The 25,367-nt window shown below is 50.2% G+C and overlaps 1 protein-coding gene across 2 annotated transcripts in view; it reads right to left on the bottom strand.

The window, feature by feature from the left end:
• Window positions 1-293: 293 nt before the first annotated feature.
• The window catches only part of LOC105277965 (paired box protein Pax-6), a 33,022-nt gene continuing 7,948 nt past the window's right edge, over window positions 294-25,367 (bottom strand). Inside the window, exons 3-10 of one of the 2 annotated variants that reach the window (XM_026973086.1) lie at window positions 19,882-20,134; window positions 19,113-19,293; window positions 15,708-15,984; window positions 13,895-14,059; window positions 13,421-13,491; window positions 8,671-8,897; window positions 8,046-8,308; window positions 294-5,450 (exon numbers count right to left, since the gene is read on the bottom strand). In XM_026973086.1, coding sequence (XP_026828887.1) covers window positions 5,362-5,450; window positions 8,046-8,308; window positions 8,671-8,897; window positions 13,421-13,491; window positions 13,895-14,059; window positions 15,708-15,984; window positions 19,113-19,293; window positions 19,882-20,134 — 1,526 coding nt within the window. In that variant the 3' untranslated portion in view covers window positions 294-5,361. Of the gene's footprint in view, window positions 5,451-8,045; window positions 8,309-8,670; window positions 8,898-13,408; window positions 13,492-13,894; window positions 14,060-15,707; window positions 15,985-19,112; window positions 19,294-19,881; window positions 20,135-25,367 lie in introns of both variants that reach the window. The other variant, XM_011336723.3, reaches the window with a different exon arrangement.

Raw genomic sequence — 25,367 nt, 5'->3', positions numbered from 1 at the left:
GAGAAATAAGATTATATGCACGACAATAATGCACAACGTTTATATTGTATTCCTTATTTTAAAATACTTGAAAAGAGTAATATTCAAGACGTTTTTCTTTTTCAATTTATATTATTTTATATAATTAAGTATAGTTAACAATTGTTGACAAAGTTTGTGCATTATTGTTGTAACATAATGACAACTAAATTTATATGTTTTTGAAATGTTTTCTACTTAAAAACTTGTTTAATATTTCTGTAAAGACAAAAAATGTTATTAAATGTTAACGCGAATAAAGAATAATGATTTGGCATTAAAATGAAATAACATTTATTGAATCGAGACAGTGACACCTAACAATGGTTCTCTATTTCCTACTACTTACAATCTTAAAGTTAATCACAGCAACAATATTATCTCATTATTCACAACACTTACATAGATTACTGTCGCAATAATATATTATTCTCATTAATAAATTTGTTAATACTCATACACTGTGTAGTTGTTATTAGTAGTATCGTTACAGATAATAAGAAGGTAGAGCGTAACCACTTCCGCGTCATGTTGGTTGCATAACGATTAAAGCATAATTTCGCTGGAAACGTATTTTACATGCATAAAATTGCGGTAACGTTCGGTTCGCAAAAGTTCTACGCAAACGCAGACTCACAAAGGTAGTAACATAATAAATGAGAATTACTTTAATCTACTCCCTCGCGAAATGCACAGCCTGTTGCGAGAGTGCAGCGCCTGGTTTGTCGAGAATCCTTCGTGCAGTCCTACACGATGCACGGACCATCCCGCGGATGCGTGAATGCGAAATTCATCTCGGAGTAATGCGAGTAGTGCTCCGCGGTAGTGGTGATAGACATCGATGAACATCATGGAGATATTCTTGTCGTTTATTTTTTAGATTTAATAATTTCATCTCGTTTTTAAATCCTGAGAAAGAGCGTATCTCACACATACGCGGCCAAAATTTCGATAGATTACTTTCTTTCCTGGTAAAAAGAGGACGATTACGATTATAGCCTAAACGGATAAATATGTACATGTAATTAAAAAAGAAAAATTAATTGATTAACAAGAACATCGAAATTTGTAGAGAGAAGGTACGAACGGTCGAGTCACTCGCTGATGATGAATTTTACAGATTCTAGGCGCTTCGTGTCATCTTCGTTTGATCATTTGTTCTTTTCTAATTTATTGACTTCAAATTACATAATGTGCGGTAATGTATATTTACACAAACAACAGAGTTATAAAACACTTTGCAAGTCTAACAAAAAGAGATTTTTCGTACAGATAAAGGAATCGTAGCTCAAGTTGAACGTTGAAGAATCTTTCTTCAAGAATTTCTCCCTTCAATTACGTGATAGTTTTCTGTAACAAGGAAGTGGCAACTGGCAGATTCAAATGAGGATCGTTTCGAACTGAGGTTCAACATCGCGCGATCAATTTTACAGCGGCGTCGTCGTCGGGATGCGTCCAAGATTCCCTCGGCGCGTTTACACTCACACGCTGCACCATTTCCGTTTTCTTCCAAAAATATATATAAATTTACTAATGTACAGTACATCTCTCTTTCTTTCCCCCGCAGTTCACCGCTCTGTTCGCATTCAAGCGTTCAACGAGCTTACACGAGTCAGCGTGAACCGTGTAAACGCCGACGAGAAATGAGCGACGCCGCTTCCCATAACTTTACAACACTTCACACGTTACTGCTTAACACAATGTATATCATCCATGGTTATCTATTGGTTGGAGGATTAATCGGAGTAGAGTTCGTCACCTACATTTATCACACGGCGTGCGTGTTCGCATTGTTGAGACCGAACGATCGTTATGCGTTGCCGAGGAAAAAAGAAAAGGAAAATGCCCGCGAATGTTCACGTGTATCGCAACAGAGATATCGGGATATCGCCGCGTCCCCCGCTCGCCCCACGGGAAAAAAAGCCCCGTCGGGTTCTGCAACGATGAAATTCGAAAATATCGTTGCCGCTGGTTTTCACGCCGTTTTTTTCCACGCTGCGCGAATCGGTGACTAATTATTCGACGCGATCGTGCGGCGCGACTCAATTACGAAAAAAACGTGCTACAACGTGCAGCGGCAGGTGATCGAAATGCGTCGATTAAATCGATCACGCGTACGCACGCTCGTGAAAATGCCAATAAGGCCGCACAGGTGGTTGGTGCCCCGCCTTGCGGTTTAAAAGTCACTCTGTTTACCGTGAATAATCAGGTCGTCGAATTCAGTTTTACGATCAACGTGATTGTTGCAAACATTTTATCTAATTACGAGAATAAAAAAAAGAGATATCGTATCCTGACAACCGATGTAATCGCGTTATTACCACTTTTTTTTAGGAAGGAATAATACCCTTTTAAATAATATGCATGAAATATCACGTAGAATTCCCGTGTGTCTTTTTTCGTCTCGTGGTTGGCTGATTTGCATCTTTATGGGGAAAATTCGAAAACTCGCGTCTTTGTGCGAAAAGCGTTCGTACACTCGTGTGTGTCTCGCGAAATAGTAGGTGAATAAATGTAGGCTCGGATCGTTCGATTTTCTTGTGATTCAGCTGCTGCTGCTGTTGCTGCTGCTGCTGCTTCTTGCTGCTGCCCAGTTTAAGTAACGGAGTTACTTCGGTGAGGGAAAACACTGAATACACGGATAAAGACGTTGCGTAATCTATAAAGGTGTGGGATACGTTCGAACGTAAGTGGAGAATCCGTCTGGCTCGCTTACACGTGTGCAATATGTTGTATATACAGCGATAATTATCTCTAATTTACAAGTACCGGGAATCTAAGGAGAGTAACAAACGCTATCTTACAGTGATCTTTATACAGCGTGAAATTGAAAGTGATGTGCTCCGATTCGTGTGTGCGCGGCGACGATTAACGGATTTCGATGCCGATAATTCCTCGTTACTGCAAGCACCAATATTCGCGATCCGCTCGGCGAGACGAGAAAATCCGTCCCCCATTTCGGTACGGTTTTTCACTCAGCGATGCGTTTATACATTAATAGCAATAAATACCGACGCGAGCGTCCGATGCTACTTGCCTCCTCTGGGCGACACTTACGAAACGCGTTATCTCTCTCTACGAGTTTTACGTCGGTGTACTGTTCATGTGTCACTGTGTACTGTCATTACGGTAATAACGGTGTTATAAGCTATGCACGGATTGGATTGTCTTAATCTAGAATCGTGTATCTTGGACCGGGTGTCTCGGTGAACATCGCGTACGAAGAGACGTGTATCGTGAACGAGAGGAGTTTTCATTATCACGAACGTTTCGACCTGCTGTTCTTGCTCGCGAATCTCGTCGAGTGATGATTCACCTGGGCGAGATTCATGGAAAAATACTGTTCGTGATAATGCACATCGGGGAAGGGGATTGTAGTATTGCTATTCTCTTGATAAACTCTGCACTGATCTCGACGAGGTTTATTAAGTTACAGTATAGTTCGAAACGTCCAGTTGCATCTACAGAAACGCGACGAATCTCCGCGCGAAGAACCACACGCCGCGTTAAAGAAGATCGAAAAAAAGCGATGTTGTAATTTCACATAGAATAGAAACAATAGGAAATCCAGGATATAATTTTCGCTTTTAATTCGGATTAACATGAAATTGCAGATAAATCTGGATATGCGAGGGCAACTTTCTCCTGGATATTTTCCGCGAACGGGTCGCCGATCGATATTCAACCGTTCGCAAACGGACGTAGACGGGGGCCGCAGCATCCTCTCGAGAGCGATGTCTTCCGACGCCATATCTGCCGGCAGACACGATGGCCGACCCTGCCGAAAAAAACCACCCTCCAGGCAGCTATCATCCCCCCGCGAACGTTTCCCTCCCGCAACGAAATCAGCCTCATCGGCGGGAGGCAGCCTGCCGCCCTAAACTCTCGCGAGAATATATTTCGGTGGGAGCCGCCTACGTGTCTGCGGCTCCCTTTCAATTTCCACGCGGTTCGCGGCCGCCCTTACACGAAGGAAAATATTTGCCGGAAACCGATACAGCGTGCGGCAAACAATATGCGCCCGGCGGTATCCAATAAATCCGGTAATAAAGCTCCCCGATACCGAAAAACGGGAACCGCTGTAAATTTAATGAATGCTCTTGACATCGATCGACCTTCGGGGAACTAAAGGGGCCAAATTTGCGCGCGTCGAGCCAAGTGAAAAACGGCTTTGCCCTGGCGCTGTGACACACGTTAAAGGGATTCTCCCAGGGCGAAAAATTCGACGGCAATGTGAGTGCACGGCTACTTCTCGACATAGCCCGATAGTTGCAGCAAGAGGACTGTATTTCTGAAACCGAATGGTTGAACGACGGTGGTTCTTCGTACAGATCATCGACATGATAACGACGTTGGCGTGTGCAAATAATTTACGCACATCATGAATTGGTGTAGGTACCCTGCGTGACCCGGGTCATGCGTATACGTCTATGAAATCTAGATCAGACGCAAAGTGGAGGATGAGTAACGTCGATCGGTTCTGCATTCCGTTTTGCGTGTGCATCGTCGGTAAAAAAACGGAAAGAGGAATTTTTCGCCTTTTTGATCTTTCGAGGAGGAATTCGAGCACGACAAACTGCCGCTTCCATCGTGCAAAAATTTCACGACGGTACGTCCCATTACGATCGTCAATGCGGGCGTTGGCAAACTTACAAATTGCTCGTGAGGGGCTGAGGAGTGGGACGAGGGACCTATCCTATCTCTTATCCTAGTCGAATAGCTTCGTAGATAGGTATTGCCTTTTTCAGAAGAAATTGACGGTCGTAAGTATTCGAGGTTCTTAATCCGGCATGCGAGGATCGCGCGATCGGTGGTACCGGTACCGGATGTTCCCGATTAGGAAGGAACGTTGGCTTCGCGCCAGCCCTCGGAAATCCTCGAAGAGTTCACCACGACTAGGTGGACGAACCTGAGGACTTTGCGACTCACAAGATACAACGGTGGGCGATTCTTCGCGTGGTCATATGGGATTGAGCTCGTTTTTATGCACCGATACTAAACGCGCGTCCCTGAAGCGTCGCGCTGTCGTGTGAATTGTCGAGCAAGCCTCCTAGTGTCTCTATGTCTCTTCGCGCGTCTTCCGTTTCCGGCGTCGCGACGACGGACGACGCGACAATCGCAGCGCGCGATCACCGAAGAGCGTTCGCTTCACTCACTGGTATCAGAGTTGTGCACGGGAGTGGTCGCCGGTGTGCTGGGTGCCGGATGCTGCGTCGACTGCTGCGTCGGTATCCCGAGGGAAGCGAGGAGCGGTCGAGGCATCGCACCCGGGGTGGCGCTCGGCGGCGGCGGGCTCTCCTGGCCTACGAGCAAGCTCGCGGGCGGGAACCCGAAGAGCTGGGATCACTGGAGCCTCGGCCAATAGTTGCCGGTCAAGTCCGGAGTCTGCGACGGGATCTGCACGGGCACCGAGACGCCTGCCGATATCACACCTGGAACAGTTCGAGATATGGATTGAGAGCAGGACTGTCGGGGCTCTTACAGACGAATCAGCGCGATCAATTGGAACACAGTTGGGGCACAGCAGCATGTATCGTTTAGCGAACATGTATCTCGATAAATAAGGAAACCGCGAAAACGACAGGTCGTTAATCGCGCGAAACGCAACGGAGTAACTCGCTAAAAACGAATGAGCATATTTATGGGGGGGGGGGGGGCGACGCGAGGCGACGCAACCCCCGCAGTGACGGTCGCGTAAATAGGATTCGGCTATGATAGCGCGCGCGGCGGCTCTGCGCACACTTGTGCAATTTCAGTTAAACACCTTAACGAGCTGCGTCTAATCCGATATAAACTTCCGCGAATATATTTACGTTCTATGCAGCCCGGCGTCGTAACTTCGTTCTTCGCGTGGGCTATAATTACGGCGTAAATGCAAGACGGGCAATTTGAGCGTTACAACGGAGAAGCGTGTCACAATCGCGTAACCCTTTCCCGGCGAAAGATCGATATATCGGAATATCGATGCAGTAGGGTGTGACAAATGTAACAGTATTTATCAGTTTATACATACTTTCCCCCCGAAAAAGAAAACAAAAGAGAGCAAGATCTATCGCTTGCGGTCATTACATCATCACTTTGAAACGATTCCACATGTAACATGAAACACTCCGACAATCGGCAGCTGCAGTGTCATATTGCCAATATTTGATTCATAAGGAAGATCTATCGACGAGTGTCGTGAATGTCGATTCCACGTTCGCAGCTCGCGCGGTCTACGTTTCTGCAGTCGAAGCCCGCTAACTTCGGGGGGATGGTTACTTAGCTGTGAAAACGGGGAGACAGGCGGCGCGGCCGCTAACGAGCGCGGGCGAAAGTCCTTACGGCGCTCGTGCACGTAAAGCGATTATGATGGATAACCCGCGGCTCGTTCCGCACGTAAGGAACGGGCACGCGCGAGAGTGAGACGCGAGAGGGACAGAGCGAAAAAGCGGAAAGGAAGAAAGACGGTCTGGTACGGGAAGAGTCGCACGGAGGGACGTACGGATGGACGGATGGACGAACGGACGGACGGACGGATGGATGACGAGAGGGACAGCGGGGTGGGACATACTGCGCGCGTGTTCCGTAGTATTCCACCATTCCGGCTTGCGCTCCGCTTCGTTCCTGTAGGTACCGCCGCGCACCCCCGTATTTCCTCCCCTTTGGGTTCGCACGTTATTGAGCGCTCGCCCAGCCGAGGCGAGACCCAACCCATCCACATCCTCTGTTCACCCCTGTATATCCTCAGGAGGGAGAGAAAGCGAGAGAGGAAGAGAGAGAGAAAGAGAGAAAGGAAGAGAGAGATGAAGGCACGAAGAAAGAGGCAACGAGAGGGACGGATAGATGGGCAGACGCGAAGGAGCGAGCGCACCCTCAAGGGTGGAAGGGCGTTAGAGGCGAACGGGATGAGAGAAAGGGAGAGAACGAGGCGGCGCGGACTGCGAGAGGAGGCGCGACCCTCCGTGGCTTTCGCTAAACGGACGGCAAGGGGGTGAGATGTGAAGATAGACGGAGAAAAGGGATAATGGGGTAAGTGAGGAAGAGAGTCGAGAGAGAAAAGAAGGAGCCTCACGGAGGAGTCAAGCGACACGTAAAGCGGAAGAGAGAAGAAGAAAGAGATAGAGAGAGAGAGCGGAATCGAGAAAATGGAAAATTCACCAGCTACATCGGTGGGGTTGGAAAACCGCCGAACATCCCATTCTTCGATTCAACCCAGCGGCGCCATGCGAGATTTGTTTTAAAATCCTTTTACAATTCCGTGGGCGAGCGTGGAGCCGTGGTCGCGTTGGTCGCTCACTCTTTACATCCCTCTTCCCTCTCTTTCTCTCTCTCTTTCTCTCTCGCTCTGTTAGCGGGACTATGTAGATTGTGTGTGAAGAGGCTCCCAGGTAATTCTCAACGCTTTATTTCGCGCTTTGAGCCGGCTAGAACACGGGGAAGAAACGACGGCCACACCGGGCGAAAATTGGAAACGAAAATCTCCGCTGGTTTTTGGCGTGGATTCGCTTGCCGTCGTGTGCATGGTACTCGAGTGCTTCGCGCGAGATACCTTCGAAATTTAATCTGAATAATTGGAAAAAGAATCGTCGAATTGTTTGAACACACGTATAAGGTTCTGATATCCGCAACCAAAAATTAACAAATTAACAAGGAATTTCAAAATTCGATCAAAAATATCATTTTGTGATCAATATGTTCCAAGATTGTCCGTACTTCCTTCAACGGCATTGTGAGAATGTTGCTCTCGGTATAAAGCATATTCATAAGTCACTGGATTAAAGCGACGCTAATGAAAAAGGCGGAAGTGAGAGTAGGATTAAAATAAAGGACAAAAATCGCGATGATTAATCGTAAGATGAGGCAAGTCAATCGTTGAATAGTTTCAAATGTAAGTTTGTGGTCGGAATAAACTGGTAGGTTCTATTCAAGGAAACAATTGTATTAATTAGTCTTCTAAGAAATGCCCCCTAGAATCCCCTTTTTTCGTGTGATCCAAATTACTCTCGTAGAGAACACGCAACAAATTACTCGTGACGAGAACTTACCGGTCGCGGTCGAGGTCGTCGGCTGGTAGGGTGCTCCACCTGGTCCGGCGGGTTGTCCGCCCGGCGTCGCGGGGGTGCCGCCGTGAGACGTCGGAATGCCGCGATGCGGTTGCGAGTGCGCGGCCGCGGCCGCGCTGTGCGCGTGCGAGTAGGACTGCGTAAGCGAGTGGAGCGGTTCATGGAACACGTACGCCGGGTAGCCCTCAGCGCGTTGCTGAAGACAGCTTCCACCCATCGACCCGCCCAGGCTGCTTGACATTGAGCTGCGAGCAAGAAAAGGCATCTACGTTGCAAGAAACAATGCGTCTTCTATTGATCACGTGCGTAGTAAATGAAGAATTCTGCTTTTACGTAAACGCATAATTAGATTTAACCAATGATTTAATGAATCTCTTGAAGTCTCCAAGAGGTAGCTCAAGTCATCAAGATGCTTATAGATCTTTGAAATTCATAGAAGAAATACAATCGAATACGATCTTTATGCTATTATAATTATAATTATTATGCTAGTTTTTGCAACCAGGAACACACCAAACTATCGAACATCTATAATTCATTTTCGCGTAAAATTCTGCACACTTGAGAAGCAACATTATTGCTCTTTGTCACAGCGAGATCCACCTACCTGTACGTGTCGGGCATGGTGGCGATTGGCTGCGGTATCGACGAGTACATGGCGTTGAATCCGGCGTTTAAGGGCAACCGTGGCGTAGCCGGGGTTGCCGCGGGGGGCGCGACGCCGCTGCTACCCCCGCTGCTGCCGCCGGCGACCACCTGATCAACGGCCGCCCTCCTCTGGTTCCGTAATTTCTCCTCTCGACGCCACTTCGCCCTGCGATTACTGAACCACACCTGCAACCGACACAATGACGCCGCCTTTGTCACGATAAGTGTGCAGCCGCTGTGCACACTTGGCCGCCGCGCGCGACACGGTATTTCGCATCATCCGCACTCGTCCGCATTCGCACTCGTTCGCGCTCCTCCGCTTCCTCTCCGGAGAAAGATCCGCCCTCTCCCGCGTTACCCATACACCCACATCCGTTGAACCACCCTCTATCGTCTCTCGCTCTCTCTTTCTCTCTCTCTCTTTACTCCTCTCTTTTCTCTTTCCTCTTTCTTTTTTTGTTTTCCTCTCTCCTCTATTCTTTTTTTTGTTTTTCGGTCTCTATCCGACCGGGCGCTCTCACGTGCACTCCCGAGATAGCGCGAAATCTAGCGCCCAGAGACACTCTTTCCCGCGAATAAGCGGCGCGCGAGTTTGCACGAGACGCTCCTCCAATTTGTTAATTGCGATTGAGCAGTTGTCAAACAGGAAATTGAGTTACTCTTGCTCGCTTGGTCCCTTCCCTCGACGCGGCGCCCTTCACTCCGCTCTCTCTTTCTCTCTCTCGCCCTCTCCGCGTCCTTTACCTGTCGGCCCTTTTCACAGTTGCGCATTTCCACACGCGTTTCTTCTCGAGCGCCATAAACCGAATTAAACGTGGCGACTCACGGTTACATCCGCATTATCGATATGCAAGGCTCTCGATGCATTATTTCTATCTCCAATGCCAGCAGGTCCTTAAAACGCTCCGATTAACTTTGACCTTTATCCGATCGATTCTCATGTCTCTTCGCGGAACTATAATTAGAAAGAGATGGGGCATCAGGATTATAAAAAAAAACACTACCGATAAAATAAGGAAACTGGCGCAGGATTAATGGCGCCTTCAATGATCTCGTCGCTGTTCGTTATGTCGATGTAATGTCCCGAATAACATGGCGCAAGCTCGTACAATAAATCGTGGCTCAAGTTCCTTGCCGCGCTTGCACGGATTTCCTGATTTTTCTGATTCCTCTCAACGATAAGAGGATTCGTCCCCTTCGATATATCGGTTTTCCCTCGCCGGCACTTAGAGCAATCCACGAGCCGTGCATTTGGCTTTCTCGTAAAATCCTTTCTCTACGTGTACGCTGCAATTTCTCCGCGTCGGTTTTGCCGGCGCGCGATTATCTAAATTCGCTCCGCTCTTCGATATTGTAGTGAAACATTTCAGTATTATTTTATATGCCTGTATTTTTCCGATTTTATAATTTCGCGATTTAAAATGTCTCATTTAATTTTCGAATATCGGACGAATTTTATTCATATAGTCAAATGACCATCTCGCACGGGAGAGAGATCCGATTCCAATAAATTAATACAGCCGATGCGTTTACGCGGCAAGTTTTCGAAAAGGGGGATCCGTGCGCGTACGCACGCTAGTGCACGGATGAAAATAGAGAACAAGGCAATAACGGCAATTTCCATCTCTGCCGATTTCGGTGTAACGAATTACCGTGTGCGCGATGCGAGAGAGAAAAAAAAGAGGGAGGATATTTTCCGCAGCGAAAAGAAATGCCATCAGCGATAGAAATACAAGCCTTCCGCAATCTCACGTATAACGCCGCCGCGCGCTACGCGAGCACGAGGCGAGAGGGTCCTCGATTGAATCAAAAAATAAATTCCATCCTCCTGTCCTCCCATTGGCGCAGCAAATCGTGTTCGACCACCCCACCGTCAAATATCTGCCATTCGCCCGCAGCGCGGGCTCCTTCCGCCCAATACCATCGTCCCTCGTAAACTCATCCTCCCTCGAGTCCCGAAAACTCGTCCGAATCGATCCACGCGAGAGTCCACGATCTCATTCGGCCCTTCGAGCATTACTCAAGAAACGCGTTCTCCTTCGGACCTCTTTAATGGCCGAAACCGGAAACCGGTTCTCTTGCCTTACGACCTTGAAAGATTCCAATCTTCGATGTATTTGCGACGTGTCGACTGCGAGCGTGAGAGAGTGGTTCCATCGAGACAAACGTGGACAAGAAATTAATATCTCTCTTCCAAAAAGTTCTCTGGCAAAAATGTGACACCGACAATGCGATACATCTCCTACACGCCTACACTTTAGACTTCATATTTTGCTCCCCTTTTACTTGACGTCTCCGGGAACAACCAGGAGTTCCCGTTTCAACCCTTACGCGTGGCGTACATCGGCCATCACGCTTGTAGCATTCAGCCGACTTTGGGGAACGCCGCAGATGATAATCGTGGCGGCCGTGGCGAATCTCGACGTGGCCGTGGCCGAGCGAGGGTGCACAGAGGGAAAAGCGAGGGATGGGCCAATCGGAGGGCGACCTCCCTGGGGACGCGACGTTGCCATGGTTGCGTCCGAGAACCCTCTTAGGCCTTCCGCGCGCGCGGCATCATCCCTCGCGGCGTACGGGCGGGCCGCGCGTTTTACACGCGGCGCGCGCCATGCCGCGATGTCGAGTCGCGGCCCGTGATGCCGCGCGTGATGTCCACGTCTCATCCCGGAGTGCCGGCACTTTGCTCCTCGTCTTCCGTATCCGCCACCTCGTCTCCTCGCTCATTCAACGATCGTCCGACCCGGCGATCGGTGTGACTCGGCGATCTCCGTAATTCCCTCTTTCACCCTCGCTCCGCCGCGAGTTCGGGCTATCTTTTTCCCTCTACCCTCTTTCGGTTCCGCTCGGCCTCACCCACGGTCTTCCTTCTCCCTCGTTCTCGCATTCGTTCTGTTTCTCCCTCTTCCCCTTTCTCTTTCTCTCCCTCTTCCTCGCCGAACTTCTCCTTTTCCCTCTCGCGCCGGAACTCCCGGTTTCCTGCACTTAGCAAGATCAATACCAGCCAACGAGGCTTGAAAACATGCGTCAACATGGTCTTGCACTGTTTGTACGTCCACATAACGCTCAGCGCGCCCGGTTACCTACCACCACACCGAACCCCGCCGGCCACTTCGCCGACCCTCCCTCGCCCCTTCGTGTCGCGATGGTGCAGGTGAGAGACGACCAGCGGCCGAACAATGTTCGATAAGGGTACGCACGTATTAGCGGCTGGACGTTGATATTAATTATAATTATGCAACACGGCATTTTGCACCCCCGCTGCGTGATTAAAAGCTAAAGGATATAATCGAGAAACGCCGGATTTGCCGAATAGCACGAAGCGTCAAGTATCGCGGGAATGTTTGCAGACGTAACAAGAGCTTAATGGCATCGAAAATAACATTTCCGCGTTTCTAGTAACTATCTGGAATAGATTACTGTGACAGCTAGACGGAAATGTAATTCCGGCCGGCGGGATTGCGATGCGTCCGATTTTGTTGGTAACAAAACACGGCGAACGATGTAACGAATTCGAATGCAATTCATTATGTAATCCATCGGTTCTAGATCAAATTCGGACGATACGGATCTGGAAAATGACAAAAAATATTCTAAAAATGACACATAGACGTGGCTAGCATTTCGGGGATATTCATTGGCAGCCTTTTTTATATCTTTGAATTTCGTGATTCTTCAGCCACGTTGCATTCAGATTCATGTACCGTTCATCTTGATCACCGTATCGATTTTCTTGCGTGCCGGTCACAACCATCGCCATCAAGAATGTGAACTCGCTCGACGATCAACGAAGAACGCGCGGCGGAACTTGAAAAGGAACGCGAGAATTCGCGTCGCGGTGGTATTAACCGCTTTCAGTATGAACCAAAGTTCCACGAGTTTTCCTGATCCAGTAATTTAAATGAACGCTATCCTGGTTTGCCGCGGTTCAGTCTCTTGTCCTCCGTAATTCCGGGCTTCCACGCAATCAAACGTTCCTCAGATTCGTCCAACTTTCCAACTTCTTCAGGGAGGGCCGGGTCGATATTCAACTATCGTTTTACCAGATGTTTGGCTCGATAGAATTTGATATCTCCATACAGCTTGGCAAAATGCGATTCATCGAAAAGCGCGTAAATTGCGCCCTTGCGACCTGATTGCGGCGAGAGCGTGACGTAACGCATATAATTTCCCTCGTTACAATCAGCGTGTCATCGGAGGCGCATACGTGTTCCGGCGCGTGTTCCCGGAATAAATTCTAATAAATGAATAAATCTCGTGCGGAATAAATATCCGGCCGTGCGCAGATCGCAAATCGACGAGAATGGGTCCCGCGCGTAGGAGAACGTAAATGGCGGCGAAGCAGCGGCCGGGAGAGGTGACAAAATCCCATTGGGAGCTTCGTGGCCGGCTCGCCGTCGGAGGTGTTTAATGTTCCCCACGTACGACCACGTGGTCGCACGTTAAAAGCGCTTAATGAAAGGGCGTCGTCGCACTTTACGCCTCTCTCGGTCGACCCTCCCGAGAGGAACGGATGGAATAAGAAGAGAGAAAGACGCGCCCCGGGGAAAACGAGGGATGAGATGAAGGATAGAGAAGCGACGTGGAGGGTTATACCGAGGGTTGGCGAGAGAGGAGGGAGGGACACAGGTGGGTGGAGCGAAACGTCGGTGGAGAGGAAGCGTCACACACGCCACACACTCGCATATTCTCACACTCACCTGGATACGTGCCTCAGGTAATCCGATCTTATCAGCGAGACGCTCCCGTGCAAACACGTCCGGGTAATGTGTCCGCTCGAATTCTGAAACGAAACCAGTTTGCAACAAGTGCTCGTTATTTAGCCGCGTCGTCGGCATTAATTATCGCGACGCGCGCGCAGGATGACTCGCCGGCCATCGCACGTTTCCTCTCTCTCTCTCTCTCTCTGTCTGTCTGTCTTGCTCCCGAGAGCGACGCAGAAATACCGTAAAGAATAGCACGTCGAGACGTCGACGATCTGCTGTATATCGCGAGAAAATGTGTGACAAAGTTTTCATTCAAGGCTCCGCTCCAAGATACTTGTTATCAAAAATGAAGTCGTAAAGGAATTGCGTTCGATTAAAATTTCGAGGAATGACGGTCGAGAGAAAGCGCAAGATTTCCGCATGGAAAGACCAGAACAAATTGTCAAGATTGATGATTTTCTGACTGGATTTTATACTGACCTTTCTCGAGGTTGTCTATCTGTTCGTTAGAGAAAGAAGTTCGGTTGCGTTGCAGCTTCCTCTTCAGCCTCAGTCGCACCTGCGAGTCCTCATCGCCGGAGGAATTATGCTCCGAGTTACCATCCGAAGTCGTCTCTTGCTGATGCGATAATAGAGAACCGGTATCTGGAACAAGAATCAATTGCCTTTCTCAATCTATCGCGCAGCAAATAGATAATCAATGAAATTCGGGCTGTCTCGTGACTAAACAACGAATTTTTCTACCGATTTTCCCCAGTAAAGAGCATCATGATCCAATTAAGAGACCTCATTGTTTCGACCGATACGCCGATTCCGTAACACGATCCGCCGAGTTTCGTAAAGATTCCTAGACATCGGTCGCGCGTCCAGGCGTACGCAACCGGGTCTCCTCGGGGGTAGCATCCCGTGTTGATACGACGATTCGTACGCGCGCCGGAGAGAGTAGCCCCTCGTCAACCTCCCCCCCCTGCCCCGGGTAGGGCGCGATTACTTTCCGCCTCCGCGCACCGCACCCTCGGTCTCTTTCCCCATTCCTCCTGGTACCTTCCCGGCATCCCTCCGTACCTCCGCCCTCGCCCGTGTCCGTCTCTCCGCGCGGCGAGATGGAGAGATGTACATATATATACGTACGCCCTTACGCTCACGTACATATGTATTTTATATATATATATATATATAAGTATACATGCACACGTATATATATGTATACATATATCTATATACTGTTCGTCAGCTGCTCGCTTTCTCGTTCGCTCATCTCAACCCCCGCGCCTCGACCCTCAATTGGACTCGACCCTCGACTAGAAATACCGGCACCCCAAACACGCCTCTCTCTCTCTCTTTTTCTCTCTCGCCCACCTTCCCTCTTCCTCCCGCTTGCCTCATCGTCCTAACTGTCGTTCCCCCCTTTCCCCTGGTCCTCCGGTTCTCCTTCTTCCCGTTAAGCTCACCCTCGAAACCTCCTCGCGAGCACCCCTGGCGCGTAACGACCAGACCGGGGACGATCCTCGGCGATCCGCTGCAGACGGATCGTTGGCTTTAATTTTCTAGGTGACGACGCACGCCCGACGAAGAAAGAGAGGAGATTAACCGACGCTCTCTCTACGATCCGGCCGCTTAATGCACCCGCCTCGGTCCAAAGTGGCCGCGATCGACCGTTCGATGCGTTCCTGTGCATCCGAGTGTGCACTTGGACGGCGTTTCGTTTCGTTAACCAGCCGAGTGTAATATAAACCGCCACAATGCGTTCACGGAGTGCCCACGTTGCAATACGGATTTTCAAATTACTTAATCGCATTTGTCTTCGTACATTAGCGTGCGGTATTACTACTGACACACCAATCGAGTCGCGTCGTCTTTCCATTTCCAATTAAAAAAACTCTGATCGTCTTTAGCGATCAAGTTGTCACAATTAAAACGCGAGAGGAGTAAAAGAGAAAGACAGACTGCGGGAAAGTCGGCGACACTTCGGAGGCCATGGAGAATATCATGGAAACACTCTCTTACCTGTCACTCCGTCGCGGTTCACGTAATCTGTCTATTGAGACCGACCACATCTGGATTCGTCATTCGCGGACTGATTTTAGCCAAGGGACGAGAGAGCCGCACAGATTCCCGTAATCCTATTAGACCTATGGCGCAACACGATCCTTTTTTCTCGCTCGAGCGCGCGTGTGCGCGCGAGTGCATTATATGGGGTGTCAAGGATGCGGATCACGCGAAGCGACAATCCTGGCTGATCGAGCCAGGCGACGCGCGTGAAAAAGAACTGATTCGTGAATCAGAGACATACCGCTTCGCTTTAGCAGAGAATCGTCGCGGCTGTGAAGCTGACTTCCGGGTAGCAAGGTTTGGCCGGATCCGGGAGTCGCCGCGGTCGGAATTCCCGTGGCCAGGGGATGATGAGACGGTGTCGCCGAGTACCATGCCGGTGGCCACCCTGCCGCCTGTCCGTTGAACATCCTCAGCTTGTCGTAAACGCTCTCGGCGCCCTGATGCGCCTGCACCGCGGCCGCCTGTTGCTCCTTCTGCGAGGCCAGGTTCCTGAGTACCCTGTTAATTGACGACACCTGCGAACAGTAGAAATTCCCGTTGAGAATCGATCGCTCGAGTCGCTCATTAACTAGTAACTCCTGGTCCGGAGGCAAGAACGAGTTGGAGAATGCCTTTGCAAAGTCATCTCTCGTTATGGTGCGGTTAATTATGTAGATATCAAAAGTTTAATTACGTACGTATCTAAATCTTTAACTCCTGTTCGTTTGTGACTGGAAAACTGTTGAGACAATATCTCCATTCTTTCCAGTTTCGCTTCTAATAATGAGTGTCCCGCGTTCACAGGGAAACGGACAGGTCAGAGAGAACGCTGCGCCGCTTTCCAGCACTAATGACTCGCATCGCAGTGTGTCCCTATGCGCGAAATACCTCCGTCATCCATTTGCGACGGAGCAAGGGAAACGGGGGATGCGGAAGAGAGGCGAGGGGCGACCTGTCGGGGGGCGCGGCTCTTTGTAAAATCTCGCGACCGCAGCCACTCGTCGTCGCACGAGAATCATTTCCGTCGTCGGAGCCGCGTACCGATTGTCCGCCCCTCGCCGCCACCAACCCCTGGCGGAGCCTTCTTCCTCCTTTTTCGTCCTTCCGCGACCGAGGGTTGCGAAGTGGAGCCGGGACTCAGATGAAAGGGACACGCCGTCCAATTATTATTACATAAAACGGTCTCCACCGCCTCGTCCCCTTCGTTCTAATCCGAGGCACGGTCGTCGTCGTCGTCGTCGTCGACATCGTCTTCACCTTGCGTCCGCGACCGATCCACCGGCTAACTCTAAAGTTATAACGAGCCGGCATAAATATACGTATAATAGAAGAAGTGCTGAAGGGATCCAAGCGTCGCGCCCTCCACTCGCACATAATGGTCCTCGGCGTGCTCCATACGCGCGCCAAACCCCGTTCTCCGTTCGCGCCCTTCTGCTGCAATCGGCGCCAGGCTTGGTGCATCAGTGCAGCCATCAGTCTGTGTACGTGTATATCAATACACATTTACACACGTATACGTGGTCGTTAATGCCGCGAACGTCGAATATCGAGCTTCTTAATTACGAGGTCGACCGAGATCTTTGGTCGACGAGACCGAAGTGCGGCGCAATCCCCGTCGCAAAGCCGATCCTTCTCTCGCAGTTTCGTTGAAAATCGGACGGAATAATGGCTGGGTCGACGCCGAGGAAATGTCATCGTTTAATAACGCGCGGCGCCGTCCATTAGAGCCGTATTAAAGAGACGAGAAACCACAGTCATCGGGTTAAACAGTTCGATTACAACAGTTCGAGTACATTATAATCGCGTCCACTACCGTGATGACGAGTCGAGTAAACGCGCTTGTTGTCTCCAACGTAACGATGTCGTCACATCGACGAGGACAGGAAAAGTTCACGAAGAGCAAGTAGGATCTCTTATGTTATTTGAATTGAATTTCTCATATCGAGTATCAACCCCATCGATCGCACGCATCGCGTCCAGAGTTCATCGAGCGTACGTAATTCCCGCCGTCTCCGGCTCGTCCCGACGCCACGAGATAATAACAGGCGGATGGCGGAAGCGACGTTTCGAGGCGAGTTAGCCCCGGATAACCTGGACCCAGGCGCTCTCCGTCATCGGACCGTCTATCCAGCCTGGATGCCGGGAAAGAGAGAAAGGGCGAGAGAGAAGGAAAGAGAGACGGATCCCGGCTGTACGGTCCGCGCCGCTCCACTCTCGCCGCACAACAGCCGCAGCGTCGATGCAGGCCATTACACGCGCGACCGGACACGAATAATTGTGCAACACGCTTAACTGATCCCATTCACCCTGATTCTACCCGCTCCCGTCCGCTCTCGCCGCCGACTAGCCCGCACCGCACCAACCCCCGGCACCAACCCCCAGCACACGATGTGTACCAGCCGCAACAGCCAACGCCACTGCCAACGCCACCAGCGATCTACCAGTAGTCGAGAGAGGATCGCTACGCTCAAAAGAAGGATCCGACGATCAAACAACGTCTCTTCCGTTTCCGCTGCATGTGGATCATCTCCCAAACTTTGTATGTTGATTTCGGAACAGATTTCACAATGAGAAACTTGTAAATCACAATTCAGTGTTACCGCGAGTAGAGCGACGCTTATGTCGCGCTCATCAGAAAACAGTTATAAATGTGCTGAAATAAAATGAATAAAATGATAAATTTTAAACCAGTGAAACGGCAGCAGCGTGTCTCTTCTTCTTAAACGTAGCTATTGGCTGACGCCAACGACAGGAGCGCGTGCAGGATACCCTGATTGATCATCCTCGAAGCCCCAACAACATCCCCCATCAACCTCCTCGATTCGGCGGTTTCTAGGAACGTATCGGCAAAGAGAGAGAGAAAGCTTGCTCGTGCTCTACGAGCCGATGGATAACGACTTGTACGCGTGCCATCCCCCTCGGTATTCTGACGGACAGCCGATCTGAAGGGAGTGCGCCGAGGGAGAGCGTTCTCGGAGGAGCCGGACGATCGACCTTGGAGGATATTTCGCGCGTTCGATCGGGAAAGGGAACGTACCAGAGAGGGAGGGGGTCGAACGGGCAGGATGTTTGGTAGACAGGCGGACGTACGATCGGAGAGGATTCTTCGGATTCGGAGAAGGGCGATCAGCGGCCGTCAGGAGGGTGGACAATGCCGAGGTCCGCGTAATGGACCGATTACCCCACCCAGCCGATCGCATTGACGAGACTTTGATTAGGGTCGAGTGGCCGGATCCGACGGGTAAGTACAGCGTCGGACCGGCTGCGCACGCCACGATAAGTCGACGGCGGATTACGCGTAAACTTATACCGTGTCCAATCAATGGCCCGGCGTGGCGCCGACGCAGCGGGAAATTTATTCTCCGCGTCGCGATAAGTGCGATTAATCTGGGCGAGCGGGAGAGAAAGAGAGAGACGATAGCTCTCTCTCTTGTGCCTCGGAATTCGAACAAATCGGAATTCGCACATGGCTTGTGCGCTCCAAGATGCGACTCGCTCTAATCCAGGTTTAGTCAAGCTATCTGATTAATTAATCTGATTCCTTGCAAGGTGCTCTATGTACTTCGATTCGACATTTTGTTCTAGCCCGAGTTCAATAATGTGCTGTATTCATCGTAAAGGTACAAAAAAATATTCTAAGTATTGCAGCAACGTTTCTACTTACGCTGGGTATATTGTCGTTGTTGCAAACGCCTTCCTGCAAAAGCCGGTCGCGAATCTCCCAGGCGAAGATCGACGGGCACTCTCGTTTGTAGTCGGCGATTTTGTTGACCACAGGCGTCGTCGCCACCCGTGGCTTGCTGCCACCAATCGCTCGCGGCTTGATCGAGCCGGTCTCGTAATACCTGCAAGAGGAAACAGAACGAGGAGATCGTTATTTATTGGCTTGACGCGTCGTAACGTGGCGGGCCTTTCAAACCTGACACGGTTATTGAAAAATATGTGAAAAACTTGATAAAGCGGATATCATTGGACGCGGGAGCTTTATTAATATCCCGCAATTGGTGGGAGCCATCGCGTTTTACGATATGCGTGACGACGTAAAAATAAAAACCTGAAATGCGGCGTGACGTTCTCACTCGTTATCACTCGTGTCCAATTTTCAAGCCAATTTTATATCAAAGCCCACGCGCGCGAATATCGGAAATAAGATCATTAAAAAAATCGGAAAATTTTGTCCAACAGCTTCTCTGCTAATTGCATCGAGGAGATACAACGGCGCACGATATCTCGCGATCATTGAGTTTGATTGATTCAATCCACCGAGCACACGCTGATAGCGATCGGTACTGATAGCACCGGCGTTCCCGCAGCGCTCGTGCCCTCGGTTGCGACTCGCGCGCGCAACGCCGTTTAATTTCCTGCACAGGCTTATCCATGATCTCGAGGGGGTGGAAAGCCGATCGAGCATGCGGCGTGTGGTTTGCACTTACCTGCCGAGGATCTTGGAGACGCAGCCATTGCTGACCTGCAGAATGCGCGATATGTCGCAAGGTCTGGCACCGCTGTGGGCCAGCTCGACGATCTTTTGCCTCGTGGAGTCTGGCAACGGCCGGCCATTGACGTAAACGCCGCCGAGCTGGTTAACCCCGCTGTGTCCTGCAGCCGAGCACCCAAATATTGAGTTCTGTCCGACCATAGAACCCCCGCCAATACCCACGCCACCCCCGTGCATCAAGTCCTCCTCTGTGAATCAGAATCGCGCGCGACGTGTACGTCACTTCGCTAGAACATCTGATTGGTAAACAGCGGGGTGAGTCGATACCGCCACCGCTGCCGTGCCGAATGCGTTCTTATTAGTCTAATTAGCGCGCTCGCGCCCGTCGCCCGCTCGTTTCCGAAGCGTCAGATTGAACGCCGAGAGGGAGATGTTTGCGTCGCGATCACACGCTCCGTCGCGCTGCGCCGGATGTCACGTAACGAAGATCAGTTTGACCCCTTGACGCGCGCGCGCCGATTAAATCCACCGGCGCGTATCTCTGCCTTATTACCGAGCGTTACATCCGCATGCGTGCGTACGTGCGTGCGTGCGTACGCGCGCGGAGAAAATGGAAATCCGTATTGTGTATCCGTGTCCGATATCGACGACGACGGTAATTGCGACGCGAGCGGACAATAGCAGGTGCAACGAACAGCGTATTACCGGTACGTAACGTGTAATTCGGTACTTTGTTGTGGGAGGCCTCAGAAATTGCAACAATTGTACATAAAGCTTTCAATGTAGACGCGTACGAGCACATTCGGCTCACTCGGACGTTACGAACGCCGATGCGAGACGATACGGAATACGTATTATGTTTCATGGGGGCCCTTTTGCTTTTGACGCACGTGTCGCAATGCGAAAGATGCCAGACTGTCCAGCTTCTCTCGCCGCTCTGCTAAATTTCCGCCGTGGTGCAACGTCGGCGTGCATGAGAAAAGAGATGAAGGCGCAACGAGAGGGATGTCGCGGCGGCCGCGCGGACGAAGAGCGCCCAGCGAGGAAAGTCCGCGTTGCTAAATGCATCTTGCAATTAACGAAATTAATTAATTCCCGCTCCTGCGCCACGCAAAGCGGCAAGAAATAGTTGGAATGTAATCTTGAATGTGGCCCGCGCCACCGCCATCATCGTCACCGCCGTCGCTGTGCGAAACCACTTTGTATAACGACACGTTTTCTCGCTTGCGCTACCCCTCCGGCCTGTCTCCTCCTTCTGCTCTGCGCTTCTGCTTCCGTCGTACCTCGTTTTCGAGGGAAGACCAGAGATCCCGCGCTCGTATCGCGATTATTCAACCGAAGGGGTGTCGAGAGAAGCAGATGACGAATTTCTCTAAATCAAGAATTTTTCTCCAAGTATAAAACTGTTGAATCAAATTGACATAAACCGTCAAACAATTGTGAGATTTCTATGTTGATAATGACGTTCAGATTATCCATCGGCAATAGTACGACTATCTGTCCATGATTCTACGTTCATCGCGAAAGGCGATATCGCTTGATTTTTCAGCTTCAATCCTTGCGTTATAATCAAAGCATTTTTTAAGCGAATTCCGGGCGCGAAATAACACGAAAGAAATAGCGGAGGGGAGGAGGTGCGGAGCAGAGACGATGAGAACGAGGAAAGAGAAATTGGAGGGAGTCGAGAGTCTTGTTACAAATAATCTCGAGTACGAGGCGTCGTGCGGAAACGCTTCTCGAGGAGATGCTTCTCTGCGTTTTATCGCGGCAATTCCGCAATTCCGGATCCCGCAACTCGCGAATGCAAGAGGGAGAAAGAGGAGGCATGGTGTGATCTTGTTCGAACGCAATTTTGTAGTCGCATTTAATTTCGTGTCTCGCGGCGAAAAAGAAAAAATGACGAAAGCTGCGAGTACGTCGCGCGAAAGTTTTTCAAAAAGCATGGAAAATCTCTCTCGCGAACGGATCGGATCGATTCACGGTGACTGAATCGCGAGTGTCGCGAGTATTCAATGTCGGCGACGGTTTTTCAGGGTGGAGGAATTGATCTCCGTTATCGAGTTGCCGCGATCGCGCACTCGTCATCGCTTTCCGCAAACTTCGCGACCCAAAGGCCCCGCGACGAACAGCAGACGATAACGATAAGGACGCGAGACGTTTCTCGGGCCGAACTAATTAAAGCAACACTTTCTGTAATTTCTTTCGCGGTGCGGACTGATGAATATTCATCCCTCGCTCGAATTACTACGTGCGCGCAGATCCGCGGATAAGATCGCGGAAATCTATAGCAGCACGTACGAGCCAGTAAGGTGTTACGACTCTGACATGTTGATAAATATGTATCGCATTAAAACCGGCTATATGTAATGGATTATAAGTGTTCACGCATGCGTAATTAATTATCCACATTACAAATACTTATCCGACGTAGCGGAGATAAAACGTCTCGCAATAATCTTTTGATTTATTATCCGGCACTATTTTCGGTTCTCACATTTTAATCGAGAGCTATCTGAAATTCCCAATGATCCCTCGCAGCACTCCTTCGAATTTCGCTCCGCCCTTCCGACCGAACGGCTCATGTGAAAAACAGACGGTGGTCAAAGCGGGGAGGACGCGTCGCGACGGCTGCGTCCTTTGAAGGGCTACACAGCGCTCATGAGTCCATGCTGTTTTTCACAAGTTTAATTCGTTACAAAGGGGACAAGCGCGCGACTTAGCTGCTGCACACGTACGCGCGCGGGATTCACCCTTCCGCTCGCCGTCTTTCGCCTCACGCTGTCCTTCCCCCGAGGGAGAGGGCGATGCCGACGACCACCCCCGACAACGCCGGGAGGGATGATGTCGGCGAGAGGGCTCGAATATCGCCGAGCCGGTGCACACACCCGCCGGCCGCGCACATTCTTTATATATAATTTCGCGTTAATCTACGCGGCGGTGCGGCGCAAAAGCGAGTCGCGCCGCAAAGTGAGGCAAAAAGGTTCCACTTGGCTGAGCGTGAAACGGGACACAGATTAAATCCCATCCTGTGCAACCCCGGCGCACGACGTCGCGGCACCCTCGTCCCTCTCTGCTCGCCCTGGACCCGACGTACCCCCGCGTCACGGCTCGTCCGGTCCGCTCGGTCGAGTATCGCCCTCCGCCACCCTCGCTGAAGTTCTCCTACCCGAATCCCCGCGCAGATACAAGGAAGAACGCGCGGCGCTCCAGCGGGAAGGATCGTCGAGTATTTAAGACGCGTTGAACAGTCGCAATGTCATGATTTGCACCATTTCGCGCGAGCCTCAATCTTCCATCGAGCCCTTAATGAGATTCTTGCGAAGCCTATTCTTGATGTTAATTGGAGGATTAATTGAATTCGCTGAACTTTCCAAGTGCGATGAAAATTGCTGCGACTTTGAGACGTTTCTCTCATCCTATCTTTTGCTCCGACGTGAGTTCGCACCCTTGGGGTGAGTTCTTGATATCGCCGACATGTTGCGTTAACTTTTGTTACTTGTGCAAGAATATATTGGCCTGACTATTAAGTCTAAATCTATTTTTTTAAATTGATTTTGTTGATAACAAGTAATTCATGTGAAACTCGGGCAGCATAAAACGTATTCATTTTTGGAGCTTGCGCGCGAATCTATCGAAAAGCGATAAAAAGCTCGAATTGCGAAGAAAGTAAGGATTGCAGGACATTTCAAAGTTCTCGAAACACTTGATCAATTTCGTGAGTCGTCTGTGTATGTGTGTGCGCGTGTGTGTGTATACCTAGATGAACAAACGTTTAAATCCGCTGGAAAGGAACGATTGATCGTTACCCGATAATAGAAACAAAACAGCTCGGCGAAGCGGCTAATGCGCCACTCCAATTTCCAACGATGACGGAAAGTTTGCAGCGGAATAGTTGTTTAATGGGATGTAATAATAGTTTGCGGGTAATTAGTCCCGCGCGCTGCGACTCGAAACCGGCCGAACGTAATCAGTAACCGAGTGTGCGCTGGTCCGCCGAATTCATTTAACGAACTGCTGTTCATCCGTCGGCATCCATAAAAAATATCGCTTTCGCGTTCGCTAAATTGCTTTCGCTCGTCGCGGCGTCTCGCGGCGCGTCGCGTTAAATAATGTAATTACGCGCGGCGTGTTTAGCCTCGGCGATACGATTGATGAAACACCAACTTGTCGTCTGCAACTCTCGCGATTGACGTAACAAATGCGATTTGCAAAAAGGTAGAGACATCGCGATTACAAGACTATTGAGTGGCGTTCAATTAAATTCAAATTGAGAAAAGTGCTCATAATCATTCACGATTCGGCATTGCATGCACGCAACGATCATGGGATAATGCACATCCAATGAATGTGAACGCGAACGCGTCATCTACGTTGAAAATCGAGACGAACGGTGGCACAAACGCGACTAATAAGAATTTATTAAATTCGCAGCGAGATTATCGTCGCGTTAACGCTCGCGGGATCGGGACCCGCTTATTTCCGGCGACAGCTCGAGTCTGTTAGCCCCCGTAACGGGTGGTCGGGCGCTTCTGGAGTCGACGCGTTTGTCGAGTGTCACCGGTTAAACGTTATTATCACGTCGCTGGAGATTTCGAAGGATGAGTAAACCGGTGTGTGCGCGAGTGAACGAGCGAGCGAACTCGCGCGCGGCACAGCCTCCGAGCGTTTCGTGATAAACTCCGGGGTGAAAGAGGGATGAGGGAGAGAAGCTTCATCTCGCGCGCCCTTCAGCGACATCAAAGATGGCGTGCCAGGCATACGCTCTCTAATGAGTTGAATCGCGGTAAGAGCGAGATGACGACGACGACGACGACGAATTCATTACGGACGGTGTTAAGAGGCGGGCGACGCGCGGTATTAGCAGCCGCCATCTCCGACGGTGCGTACTCATTACCGCACCCGTTATTATTGACACCGTGTATAAGGTAGTCGGTCGTGTATCATCCCCCGGAGCTTTTCGCGGGTAAATACCGAACTCGCAGGTCTGTACTATGGAGAACCAGCGCGTTTGCCGTAATCGTATGCCGCAGCTGATAACGAGATGCTTCACGTAGGAGTTTTATACGGCGGGTAACGCGATAATCCCGGCGCCGCCGAGAACGTAGAGCGACGTGATGATTAAGTAAATTTTGCGTCACTGAGCGAGACGACGAACCGCGAAATCGTGCTTTTATAGAGACTCGTTGCATGAAACGAGTGGTTACCGCGGCAAACAAGAGGAAAGAAGGGAACGACAGTGATCTCTGATATCGGAAATAATCGCGTGATAAATTATTGGATATGATTGGATTAACGCTTATTCGTCGCGAGTAACTCCGCCCAATGCTCGTCCGTTTGATAGTCGTGAGACGAGATATGTCGCGCGAGGGGATTAATTAACGGCTGCTCGCACGCGCAAAGCGGACCGACGAACTCCGGGCGAACTCGCGCGCAAGCTGGACCAGCTTTCAATCTGGAAACATTGATGGAACAACCCGCGTG

The sequence above is a fragment of the Ooceraea biroi genome, chromosome 1 (assembly GCF_003672135.1).
Source record: "Ooceraea biroi isolate clonal line C1 chromosome 1, Obir_v5.4, whole genome shotgun sequence".
NCBI classification, from domain to species: domain Eukaryota; kingdom Metazoa; phylum Arthropoda; class Insecta; order Hymenoptera; family Formicidae; genus Ooceraea; species Ooceraea biroi.
This window is presented reverse-complemented; position numbering and strand designations above follow the sequence as displayed.